At 42.1% G+C, this 13,482-nt stretch overlaps 1 protein-coding gene across 1 annotated transcript in view; it reads left to right on the top strand.

Annotated features, from left to right (window-relative positions):
• Positions 1-13,482, top strand: part of clstn2a (calsyntenin 2a) — a 145,894-nt gene continuing 132,412 nt past the window's right edge. Inside the window, exon 1 of the mRNA XM_056420941.1 lies at positions 1-119. Within this exon, the coding sequence (XP_056276916.1) occupies positions 47-119 (73 nt within the window). The 5' untranslated portion in view covers positions 1-46. The remainder of the gene's footprint in view (positions 120-13,482) is intronic.

Genomic DNA, 13,482 nt, shown 5'->3' with positions numbered 1-13,482 from the left:
TCTCAGAAGAGGAGAGGACGGAGAGACACCACGCTGCTCGACAAACATGCAGATACTCGGGGTCCCGTGTTTGTTGTTTTGGCTCATTTTGGGCCACTCCGGGGCGCGCGGCGGAAAAGGTAAGAACACGAGAAAGAAAAAGACGCGGACATATAATCTTTAGTCTGACCGCTTTTTACCGCGTTTGAGTTGCACAAGTAACGTGAGGCAAGGAAAGCACGTTTCGGTCCGGCGGTCCGGCTGTCTCGAGTAAGTTCTGCTGAACATTCAGTAACTTAATGCTTTATTCTTCTTCTTGGCAACTATTGACTAGTTCCTTAAAGTTTACGTAATGGCAGACACGGCAATTAACGGGACAGGTGTTCAGTTTGGTGGGAAGTTGCAGCCGATATGGTAACGCAACTGTAATAATAAGGTCGTGCGTGTGTGTGTGCGCGCGTGTGTGTGTGTGTGCGTGTATGTGTGTGCGCGTGTGTGTATGTGTGCGCGTGGGGGCGGGGGGGGTTTAATTATCGATTAATAATTTGCCTAGTAGTAGGCAATAGTGTAATAGGGAAAATCACACATTGTAACTTCTTAAAACCCAATTTAACAGCTTGTTTTTTCCTAAATATATATTAACGTGACATAAGACAACGCAACAAAACAAATTAGAAACTTATAGGGAATGGTTGCTATTTTAGAATAAACATACGATAGGAATTCACATTTTGGCACTTGTATTTCCCCCTTTGAGGTGGCTGGGAAACTCTACTTCACATAACGTTGTCCCTTACATGCTTTAATTATGATTAACACCATAGACGGGACATTAGAAGATATCAGCAGTTATGTTGCCTGTCGTGATTGGCTGGTTAGCTAGTGATCTGAAGATGATTTCTAACTATGATAATCGATTATCACTCGGGAGGGCATGCACGGTCAGGGCGTTGCAATCAGTTACAATCTTACTCTCTCTCTCTCGCTCTCTCTCGCTCTCTTTCACACACACGCACACACACGCAGTTGTCTATGAAGGGCAGCGGCGGTTACAGTGGTATTAATTGGGTCTCTGGGGTGAGAACGTCGGCTGACTGGCTGTCTGTGCTCAACCAAACATTATCATTATTTTCCTTGTTTATGAAAGACCTCCATATGGCCGTGAGCCAGAGGGAAGGCTAACTAGGTTTAGCTTAAATTTAGAGCCTGTTTGCTCATTTAATAAAAGGTGAATGTGGTTATATAGTCTCACAATATATATCGACACACACACAGACACTGTGGCATTGGCTATGCAGTGCACACGTTCATAATCTGGTCTGGAGGTTGAATATATTGTTGCCAAACAATTTATGAAATGGCTTTCGAGACATCATGGTAATTGCCTGAGATTTGATAAACCTTTGTCTTCTAAAGTTAAGCCATTTCCTCTTAACATTTGATCATGAATATATTAAGGCCTCTGTGCTGGATGTTTGCGTGCTGTATAAGAGACACACAGAGACTGAGTTTTTTAGTTTGTGTCGATTTTGCATTCACAAGCTCATCAGAATACAGTCCTGTACATACATGAGACATGAGACAAAGGCTGGCTGCTGAGAACCTGTACACAGGAAGTCAGAACATAGACCAGAGCACATGAATACCAAATAACACAGATTGAGAGGATTTAAATGGGTGCTGAAAGAGAAAGAAGGAAAAAAAAGAGAAGTGAAACAAGATCAGATTTATGGGTGTCTATTCAACAGAGCCGTCTTGCTGCATTATGCTCGTCGGAACATAAATCGTAGAAGCGATATGGAACGTGTGAGCATAACTCAGGGTTTCCTCGTCTGTTCTATGACTGGTGAAACAATGTGGAAACGGATCGGCTCATCCTGTCTCCCCTTTCCTCTTTACTGCCACTCATTCCCTTTCTATTTCCTTTCTTTCCTCAGCTTCACCGTTGTATCGTCTCCCCGTTTCTCTTCTCTCTCTCTCTTCGGCGGACTCTCTCGCTGTTCGTTTGTCTGTGCTTGTCATTCGAGGAACCTTCTTCCAGATTCCCAGAGCTGCTGCTCTTTCTCTCTGCCGCCTTAGATTCAATTCCGAAGTTTTATGGGCTTAGGAGAGTTGTATAAATGACGTGGCAGTCTTCTTTTTTGTCTTATTTTTCCTTTTCCCGCCCGGAGAGTGTCACATTCTCACTCTATGTCGGGTACTTCCGCTACCGACGACCCTCCTCAAACCCATTTATATTCTCTCCCTTTCCTAGCCTCTCCAGATTTTCTTTTTCTTTTTCTACCGTTGTGCCTATTCTCAGCTCCAACCCTTCTCTCTCCTGTACTATCCCCCGTTTCTATTCTTCATTGTCTCACAAAGGAGAGCAAAACACATGTTTTCTATATGTAAAAATAGGTGTGAGCATGAGTTGGGAAAGCAGGCTGTTGTGTTGAGACAGACTCAGTACCCTTGTGCTTTGTCCTGGCCTTTATACGTGTGTGTGGAGGAATGTCATGTCTGTGTGCTGCTGGAAGTATATGTAAATGAGGGCAGATATGCAAATGAATGTCCTAATTTGGATGTTAATTACTCAGCACGGCTAATTATAATATGTCTGATGAGGCGTAAGGTGGAGGAGAGGAGCGGAATAGAAGGGCTGCCATCGGCTGATGTATGTGTGGCGATGAGAGAATGAGAGTGTTTGTTGTGTTTATGAGAGAGAGAGAGAGAGAGAGAGAGAGAGAGAGGGATGTTCTGGTGTGTTGCGTTGCCAGTGTCATACCAGCTGGTCCAATGGCTCCGCTGGGGTTTTCTGGTCAGCGCTGCTCAATATGTGGTGGATAAACATTGCATGCATTGCTGACTGAAGGACACTCTCACACACACTGCCCTGTTCTCTCACTGACGCTTCACACACTCGGGACACACATTTTTTTATTTCTTAATAAACACGGATGTATTTTCCCCCTCGCCAGGTGGCAGCTTACCATTAAATGACAAAAGTGGTGCTATAGTGTAGAGAAAAGAAAGGAGAAACTTGCTGTGCATGTGGAGTTAGAAACACAGAGAATGGGACAGAAAGAATGAGTTAGATATCGGGCTGGTCCATGTGGACGACACATTATAGCTCTCTGTATCTTGAGGCTGAATTGCAATACACAATATATATTGGTATTCTTTAATAAGTGTGCGTTGCAAACAGTGACACTGTAATTTATGTCGTAGTACATGGTATTTACTGTTTTACTTTAGTTGTTTACGGTGGTATTGAATTGTTATAGAGACTTTCTTTGTTGTCGGTATCGACTGCACAATTTCTGGTTTTGTGCGACTGCGATCGACACTGGCATTGATTAGCTCCGCCCTTCCTTGCTCACAATTTATTATCACAAAGAGTGTCTAATTATGTGCTGGATGAATACAATGTCCACAGTCCAGAAAGAAAACATTATAAATTGAATGAATACGTATTTGATGCAACACTTCATGATTGGACCGGGCTGGACTGGTCTGTTGTAGTTTGTGAATCCAGTCGCTGCCGGTCCTTGACATAAAGATAGTTTTAGACATGTTGGTTATTTGCGACTGATGTCGGAGACCAATGACGTCACTGGTGTCTGCGCAAATGCTGGCGGGTGTCGTCCGTGTTTGCTTTGGTTCAAGAACACACAACAATTTACATTTTTGGAAGATTTGCGACGTCGTCTACCAGAACTCCAGTCGCTACTGACCAGTTGCTGGTGTATTTATTACTCAGGCGTAAGGTTTGTGCCGCTTCCAAACAGACCGAATTAATAAAGCCATGTTTAAATTACAGGGTGCAGAGAATGGTTTTTCTTTCACTGACGAAAGGCTTCCTTTACCAAATATTCTTAGCCTTGGTTTTGTACTTGTGGCTCAAGGAAACATAAAAACAAGTGGTAGCAAATAGATTCTGATGATAAATTAGTGAGCTTCATTGCTTTTCTTGATTATAAAATACACAAGTGTGTTGTCCGAGGTAGAAGCATAATACTTTCCTCATCTTGTCTTGAAAACCTCACTAAATCAAATTAGGCCCCATAATAAGGCTCTTTTGTTTTAGCTTGTTTGCTCTCAGACATGATGCAAACACATAAAAAAAAATAGCCTTTGTGTTGGCAGCAATAACAGATCCAAGGCCAAACTAGAATGGGCACTCGGTAGAGCGCATACCTTCACATATCACAAGATTGGGCATTGAATTATGAACATTTTGGCATTAGTTGCATGCCAATTGGATACAAATTGACCGTGCTATGGTAAAAAGAAGATGTTGACCTTTTCATGACCTTGACCTTTGACCCGATCGATCCCAAAATCTAATCAAATGGTCCCCGGATAACAACCAATCATCCCACCAAATTTCATGCGATTCGGTTTAATACTTTTTTAGTTATGCGAGTAACACGCAAACAAATAAATAAATACACGGCGATCAAAACATTACCGTCCGCATTTTCAATGCGAAGGTAATAAGGAGGAGGCTGAATACCCTTCAACTTCATGTCGTTAGTGGAATCTCTTTCTTTTGAGGTATGTTTGAGTCTTCAGAATAAGCATCTCAAATTGAGAAAATAGCTTGTCCTCAGTCACACTCTGCTGTTCAGCAGCAACTTCGAGGCTGAACGGCCTCTGCGCTGAGCCTCTGCTGTGTCCGTGAGCTGGGGTCATTGAAATGTTCTCTATGGTCTCTAAGTACACAGGCCTAGCAATCCTTTTATTAAACAATAGGCCGTGGTCTGCTGTGAGTCATGATAAAGCCTGAAGTTATGAAGGCTTGCACCACTGCACACTGTTTTAATTATTATTCCAATAAAAACGTATTAGCCTGCTGTATATTTGTACAACTAATATAATGTGTTAATATTGTAGTGTGTGTTTAATCCCAGCAAAATCTATGAAACACTCACAGATGCACACACACACACAGACACACACACACACACACACGCACAGACGCGCACACACGCACACACATCGATTGAGTCATCTCCGTCTCCCTTTCAAGTTGTCCTGTGTGGGTCTCTTGTATGCAGTCCAAAGCCTCACATATGCTTTGAAAACGCTTAATATTTTTGATTCCCTCAAATAGAAAGAGAGCCATGTGTTTTCCATCAAGAGATATGGTTCTGGAGATGTTTAACAGCCACAGGTTTGCTTGAATATCGGAGAGGTAGGCTACAAAGGGAAACTACATGGTGTGACATCACAGGTCCTCCAGCAAGTCGAGCCAAGGGAATTCTTTTAAGTTTTCTAATACTTTGTCTACAAGGCAACTCAGTATGTGACGGAAAAACAAATCACAACAAAATAATCTCTTGTGAGGAGAATGAACATAACTGTCTGTGTGTGTGTGTTTGAAAAACACACAAGAATAAGAGACTGTGAGGTTTTACTCACTCCCGTCCGCACACACACACACACACACACACACACACACACACACACACACACACACACACACACACACACACACACACACACACACAGACTCCTGCACCTGGTGTACCTGAAGCTGCAATTTATGCTCAGGAAGAAATAAATCACAGCAGGGTGGGAAAATGAAAGTATGTTCTCGAGAAGAAAGAAGGTTTTAATTTTCACGAGTCATCAGTCAGAAGTGTTATCTCTGTCTCTCGTGTCCTGATTCCTCCTCTCTCGCCCCCCCCCCCCTCTTTCTCTGTCTGTGTCACTGACTCTCTATTCTTCTTCCCTCCTGGCAGCAGCACATGAGACGAGGGTTTGGATGTGTGTGTGTTGGTGCAAATATCTCAGATCACTGTCATATTTTCATCTTCCCCTTCTTTTTTCTGTAAACTTTCCAGGCTTTCTCACGACAGAGAGCAGGGCCTCACCTCGCTCTTTGTGCTTTTTTAATAAATCATTTAGATGATATAGTTATATGTCACTGTGTTTTGAGTTGACAATGCTATGTCGCCCATCTGTGTGTGTGTGTGTGTGTGTGTGTGAGTGTGTGTATCACATTCGTATGTCGTGTCTCTCTGTGTGTATAATGGATTGTTCTTGCAAAATCCATTTGAGCGACTTATCATTGTCTCCCTGAGACACCTGCTGATTAGACGCTTCATGCCTCCTGGGCTTAGATTACATTTAAGAGATGTTGTGTTGCATGAAAACAAAAACAAAAAGTTTTATAGTCAAATTAAAAGCCGGTTAATTTGAACCTTGCATACATCTTCTTGTCAAAAGACAGACATTTTATTTATTATTTCTCAATCTCATATGTAATTTTCTCATGAAAAATGGCCTCTTACTTGGAATGGCAAAATAACAAATGTTTATTTATTAAAATCCGGTAAGGCTCAAACACATGACATACTTAATGAAACCACACTGAAGTGAGAAAAGTTGTTACGTTATGAAATATTAATCATATACCGTAATTAGAAATCTGCAGAACTTATTTTCAAATGTTCTTGTCTGTAGGAGGTGTTGTTATTTAATACAAAATCCCCAGTGGGAATAAAAGAAACTTGTTTATTTATCCGTTCTTTCAAAAAATCTGGGTTCTTTGGAAAAAAAATCTGTATTTAAGAACTAAATATGCTTTCTTCTTCTCCTTTCTTCTTTTTTGAGGTGTGTTCTGTCTTTTTTTGTCATCACCTAATCCATGTTCTTCGGCTTTCATTGTATACAGCACAAGTGATGAATTTTGCCAGAAAATCCATGTATTAAAATAAATATAAAGGGAGTCGGGGACCTAAAAAGATGCTTTCTAGAGTTTTTCTTTTGCCCGTAGAACACATTTAACACAGTTAGAAGTGTCATGTCCTTCAACAAGTGTCTCTATAGGTTAACTACATACTTATATTAGGCCACCAACATACTTATTTATCCATTTAGTATGAAGCAGATCAAAACCTGCTATAGATTAGCACATGCAGAAATAATAACTTTCTGTGTCACAAGTTACTGTAACAGGAAGTGTTCTCCCGGGACTTAATTAACTCACTTTGTGGCATCCACAGTTTGTTCATCATTTGAAACTATTATTTTCTGTGTCCACATGAAAGATGAACTGTGGGCAGAGGGCTTATGAGGTGATTCACTCTGTATTACCGGGATAACAGTGGTGTGATTATGAGTCACCAACTACATGTTCCTCTGATCCATAACTGAGCCTCTATTTCCGATGTGTAATGTCCTCACCAGCTTTGCCTTTTGTCTTTCCATTAGTAGGTTGATGTTTAGTCTGTTGTTGCCCTCGGAGTCATTTCATCCTCCTCCTCCTCTGTGCACTTTCCCTTTCCACTCATCTGATCTTTCAACCTGACCGCTGAGCACTGATTCACAACTCACTGCTTTCAAACCACCTCTCTCTCTCTCTCTCTCTCTCTCTCTCTCTCTATATATATATATTTATATTCTTGTATCTTTTGTAAGTAGTTTACCTCCCATATCTTTTGTAGTCAGCATAGCAACGTTTCCCACCATGTCACAACAGATGAGTTTCTATGTGTACTCTGGTGTTGTGTAGTTGTGTGTTTATTGTATCCCTGGTCACTATTATAACTCTTCCATGTCAGCAATAAATCCTATTAATCTTTCTGCAATTTCAGCATTGTTTTTGCACACTCTGATAATGGTGCTTACTCAGGTTTTTCAAGCTCATTCTTGTTAATCGATTGATATTCGTCATCGCAAACGGAAAATGAAACGTCCTTTTTATCAGTTACTATTTGCACTCATATATGACGAAGACATCGTTTTGTGAGATGATATTTCCACCTACAAGCTGTCAAGGAAAGATCGACAGCTTTGTGTTGTAAGTGTATGTGTGTGTGTGTGTGTGTGTGTGTGTGCATTTAATTGGTTTCATTGAAAATGTGTAAATGAAAAGATACCTGGTCCTAACACTGACAGTCACGTCTTATCATTTTGCTTCGCGGGGCTCAAAGGTAATTATTTTTCTCTTATTAGTGTCTACAGTTTATGTTTGTGTGCTTTGTTGGTTGATTATATGTAGTCTTAGACTCTCCTAATGTCTGGCTATGAATATATTTTTTGGGAATATCTATCTTTCGGGACATTTGTGCTCCTGTTTTTTTGGTTTGGTTTCTGTCGAGTGTGGACCACCAGAATCACTGAGGGATCGACGATACGTTTCTTTTGTGGTTCCTGCAGTTGTTTAGTTCAAGGTAAAAAAGCAGATCTTTCATTTTCTAATTACTTCTGTGTGAAGGAGGCTACTGACTGAGTGACAGAGCTAAGCCTAATGAATGGGCTGAATGCGTAATATATATGTATATATATGTATTATATACATATATATATATACATATATATATATATACATACACACATATGTTTTATATATTACATATCTTAATTGTCTTACTGCCTTATTGAAAAAGAATATATTACATCAGTTTCTGTACAGCTTTGTCAAACTAAAAGGTAAATACAGGACTATCAATTAAAACTATTCCTCCCGTCACACAATCTGTTCCGTCTCATAGACGGAGGCAGTGTTTTTACAAGACAGCAAAACAATGTGTGTTAAATAAACTTGTTTTTCGGAGGCAAGCAGATCAAAGCGATGACGCTTCTCCAAACAAGAAGCCTGGTACGAAGACGCAATAATGTCCTCTTTAGTCACAATTAACCAACGACTGAACTGGTACATTTCTATTAAAATGCCAAGGCTTTTGTCTGGATTGCTCACCCCCACATCACGGCGACACTTTTCCTCTGTAATTATAGTCAATTTTCTTCACAACAGGACAATAACAGGATTGTATTGAGTTGAAAAGACAGAGCCTCCATACTGGCACATCAGATTGGTGTTAAAGAAATTACTTTTGATCATTGAAAACAAGAAAATGCTTGAAGCAGTCAGCTTCCTTCCAACACACTCTTAATATCACTCTCCTAAGACCCAATCATTTACTTTTCACTACAACACTGTAGTCAGAAATGTGCTTTTCGCTTCCAGATTATTGGATGAGTAAATTCAACTCTATACACGCAATAAAAACTTTACAGCTTTTATTTTTCCATTCCAATGGAAACATTGGCTATGTTTCTGAAATATGTTGGACATTAATAAAGCGACCATGTCACGATTCACCTTTAAATCTTGGATCAGTGGTGTTTTGAACAAATGATTACATTTTATCTGTTGCAGGAGTGTAAATAAAGTAAAGCCAGAGCCACGAAGGCGGTTGTGTGGAGAGGGAGGAGCAGTGGAGGATCACAGATGAAACAATAAGAATGATAGGGACAATGGACGTAAATACAAGAGCACTGACCACACTGCTGATGTATTGGGTTTGGATGTATTAGTATTAAAACACGTCATCAACCCTCTCTTCTCCCCATGTGGCCGCTCACCCATTATAAGTTATTGAGTTGTCATCAGAAAGGAAAGTGCTCTTTTTAGCAGCTAAAGCAGCTTCAGGCTGGCGACTGAGGGATGTAATTGCCTTTTGCCTTTTAAAAGCGTAATCAAGGATTGGAAGCCCGGTGGTGGATAATGACGGTCAAACAACTTCTAAGTTGAAGTTGATTTATTCTTCTTGTCACAGGCAAAGTATCGGCAATGCAATTGCAAGAGCAGGTTGAAGTGAAAATCTAACAATACAGAGAGAAACCGTCCTTTTCCACACACGGATAACGTCATCTGACTCCTTTCAGAATCCGCTATCTAATTGGACCTGGCGAGAATGAGGGAGGACAAGCGTCTCCTCTCTGGCCTTGTCAAACAGAAACGTACAATGCTTCTGATTCTTCAGAGATAACATATAAATTCAAACAATTGTGTGTGTGTTGTTTCTCATGGGCCTCTCCGTACAACGTGAACTCTCTCCTAGATAACTCGAGATAAATCACCCGTCTGACCCAAAACTGAACTCAGTTTTTTGATTTTATAATTATGAGCTTCATGCAGGCCAAAGGCCGGTGAGAGCTTAGGTATAATAAGCATATAAGAATAAAGAATATAAGAACACTTACAAATATAATATATAACACTTTATTGGAGATGAAAGTGTGTTTTTCCCCTGCCCATCTCTTTCACACCCACCCTCTCACAGCTGATCTTTTCCCCTTTAGCTTTCACACTGACATCCCCCTTTCACTCATGCACAATTAAACACACACACAGACCCACACATAGACACACACAGACACACACACACACACACACACACACACACACACACACACACACACACACACACACACATTCACTTAGCAGCTCCCAAGCCTCTGTAAAGAGGCTGCTGTCTTCCCCAGTAATATGACTCAGCTGTGAGCGGAGTGGTCCATGAAGGCAGCTCTGCACAGGATCTGACAGATGCTCGGGGTTGAGACAAATCAGGGATAAGATGGGCAGCGAACTCCTCTTGTTAACCCTCTGACCTTTGTCTCTCTCGCTCTCTCTGACCACGGACATATGCATAGAATACATCCCTATTGTCATTTTGCTTAGGACAGTTACAATCTCTTCAGCACTACTGTAAGAGTGCTCACATTGAGGCTGAGATGTCATACAATATTAAAGTGCGACACTGTTTGCCTCTCAAGCATCATTTCTTTATTTAGACAGTGGCCTGGAGGAGCAAAGCGAAGGGGAAACGCTGGTAATTGCTCGGGTAGTCGTGACATATATCCAACAACCTGAATTTTACCAGCTCTTACAGGCATTCAGTTCAGAAGTCTTTCTGCTTTTGGTTTTGTGTTATTTTCCACTGTTCTTGAGAAATGAGAATTTGTAATTCATCCACATTGTCAGATATTGATTTTGGGAGAAAAGTGAAGATAAACAATGTTTTCTTTCCACCCTGATCCCTGTGGCGTATTTAAACAAACTGCTGAGCGTAATGTGGTTCGGCTTCGTCTTAAACTCATAACATCTTTTTACTTATGACACTATGGTAGTAATATACTCCATATATATCATATCCACCTAAATACTAAATTATATTTTGATGCGAGAGGACGGAAAAAAGCGATGGCAAACCACTGACGTCTAAAGCGTATCTCATGACTAGAAGTCCGAAGCAGAGTGATACAGATCACATTGGCAATCTCATTATTCGAGAGCTCCCTAGAACTTTACAATGTTGTCTGTTTTTTATGATTGTATGATTTGTCCTGTGCAGGCATAAGTCATCTCCTGTGTCCTTCGACATATTGAGCCTCCAGCTTTTACTCTTTGGTTTCTGCCCCCCTTGAAGTTGAAAGAAGACGTGGAGGATAGAGATGCATCGGAAAATACAAAGGAGAGAGAGAAAAGAATCAGAGCGGGCGAGAAGAGAAGCGGTAGAAGAAAGACCAGAGAGAGGGAGAGGGAACACAAGCCAAGGACACAGGAGAAGTGAGATGTTAGAGAGAAAGAGATAATAAAAGATGAAATGAATGAAGGAACAAATAAGAGCATACCGACAGAAAAAGAGGGAAGATAAAGGAAGAGAGGCTGTGTGGTGCGGGGATGTTTTCTCTTGCCACGCTTTGTTTGACGTGCGAGCGCTCGGCGGAAAGCCTCACAGCGATTCATCATGATTATGTGCTGGGAGGCAGGTGATGTCACAGCGGCACCATGAGGCGCCGGCTGGAGCCAGGATGGAGCCGGTCTCACCGCCCTGCTGTGTCTGCTGTGCCCTCTGGAGACGCCGTCTCACACGCTGGAACAGCAGGCGGATGATATTGTTTTCAACGTATGAGTCCGTGTGGTCCTGGAGACACCGAGGCTACTGGAGCTTCTGTCTGTCTGTCTGCCTGTCTGTCTGTTTGTCTGTCTGTCTGCCTGCCTGTCTGTCTGTTTGTCTGTCTGTCTGCCTGTCTGTCTGTTTGTCTGTCTGTCTGCCTGTCTGTCTGTTTGTCTGTCTGTTTGTCTGTCTGTCTGTCTGTCTGTTTGTCTGTCTGTCTGCCTGTCTGTCTGTCTGTTTGTCTGTCTGTCTGCCTGTCTGTCTGTTTGTCTGTCTGTCTGCCTGTCTGTCTGTTTGTCTGCCTGCCTGTCTGTCTGTTTGTCTGTCTGTCTGCCTGTCTTTCTGTCTGTCTGTCTGTCTGCCTGCCTGCCTGCCTGTCTGTCTGTCTTTCTGTCTGTTTGTCTGTCTGTCTGTCTGCCTGCCTGTCTTTCTGTCTGTCTGTCTGTCTGCCTGCCTGCCTGTCTGTTTGTCTGTCTTTCTGTCTTTCTGTCTGTCTGTCTGCCTGCCTGCCTGTCTGTCTGTCTTTCTGTCTGTCTGTTTGTCTGTCTGCCTGTCTGTCTGTCTGCCTGCCTGTCTGTCTGTCTGTCTGTCTGTCTGCCTGTCTGTCTGTTTGTCTGTCTGTCTGTATGCCTGTCTGTCTGTTTGTCTGTCTGTCTGTCTGTCTGTCTGTCTGTTTGTCTGTCTGTCTGTCTGCCTGCCTGTCTGTCTGTCTGTCTGTCTGTCTTTCTGTCTGTCTGCCTGCCTGTCTGTTTGTCTGTTTGTCTTTCTTTCTTTCTTTCTTTCTGTCTGTCTGTCTGTCTGTCTGTCTGTCTGTCTGTCTTTCTGCATGTATGTCTATCTGTCTGCCTGTCTGTCTTTTGGTCTGTCTGCCTGTCTGTCTGTTTGTCTGTTTGTCTTTCTTTCTTTCTTTCTGTCTGTCTGTCTGTCTTTCTGCATGTATGTCTATCTGTCTGCCTGTCTGTCTTTTGGTCTGTCTGCATGTCTTTCTGCATGTCTGCCTGTCTGTCTGCCTGTCTTTCTGTCTGTCTGTCTGCCTGCCTGTCTGTCTTTTGGTCTGTCTGCCTGTCTTTCTGCATGTCTGTCTGCCTGCCTGTCTGTCTTTTGGTCTGTCTGCCTGTCTTTCTGCATGTCTGTCTGCCTGCCTGTCTGTCTTTTGGTCTGCCTGTCTGTCTACATGTCTGTCTGTCTGCCTGCCTGTCTGTCTTTTGGTCTGTCTGCCTGTCTGTCTGTCTACATGTCTGTCTGTCTGCCTGCCTGTCTCTCTGTGCTCCCAGGTCTAGTGTCTGTGTGTGTGGTGCTGGTTGTCCTGCAGCTCCAGATGATCTGTTTGCATTCACATTTACAAATTGATGGTTTGTCTGAAGTTTATCTTTGTGGTTATTTTTACTCCTGTTGTGTCACACGTCAGGAAGCTTAGTTAAAGGCGTTTTTTAAAGTTCAAATGTCAGTTTCTATCTTCATCAGATTGACTCTCAACTCCTCCTCGTCCGCCCCCCCCCCCTCCCCCCAACAGCTCCTACTGTGCACTGTGATGAACCCTTGTTCTTGTTTGTGAAGTGACAGAAGTTTTATAAACCCGGTGTTGTCTCAGACACACACACACACACACACACACACACAAACACGCGCCATACATTTAATGTTATGTGTACTTCCTGTTCACTAAGTCCCTAATGTATAATGTGGTGGTAGGAATGTCTAAATGATTAATGATTGCCTCTGAAGTGTGTCTGCCAAGGCTGCAGCTAAAACCAGTATCCTTCTCTCTTACTGCTTTCATCCATGAATATTGTATAGCTTAGGACTTGCTTGACTCATAAATAAGTCC

Source organism: Pseudoliparis swirei, chromosome 8 (genome assembly GCF_029220125.1).
Source record: "Pseudoliparis swirei isolate HS2019 ecotype Mariana Trench chromosome 8, NWPU_hadal_v1, whole genome shotgun sequence".
NCBI lineage: Eukaryota > Metazoa > Chordata > Actinopteri > Perciformes > Liparidae > Pseudoliparis > Pseudoliparis swirei.
Note: the sequence above shows the minus strand (reverse complement) of the source record. Positions and strands in the feature narration are given on the sequence as shown.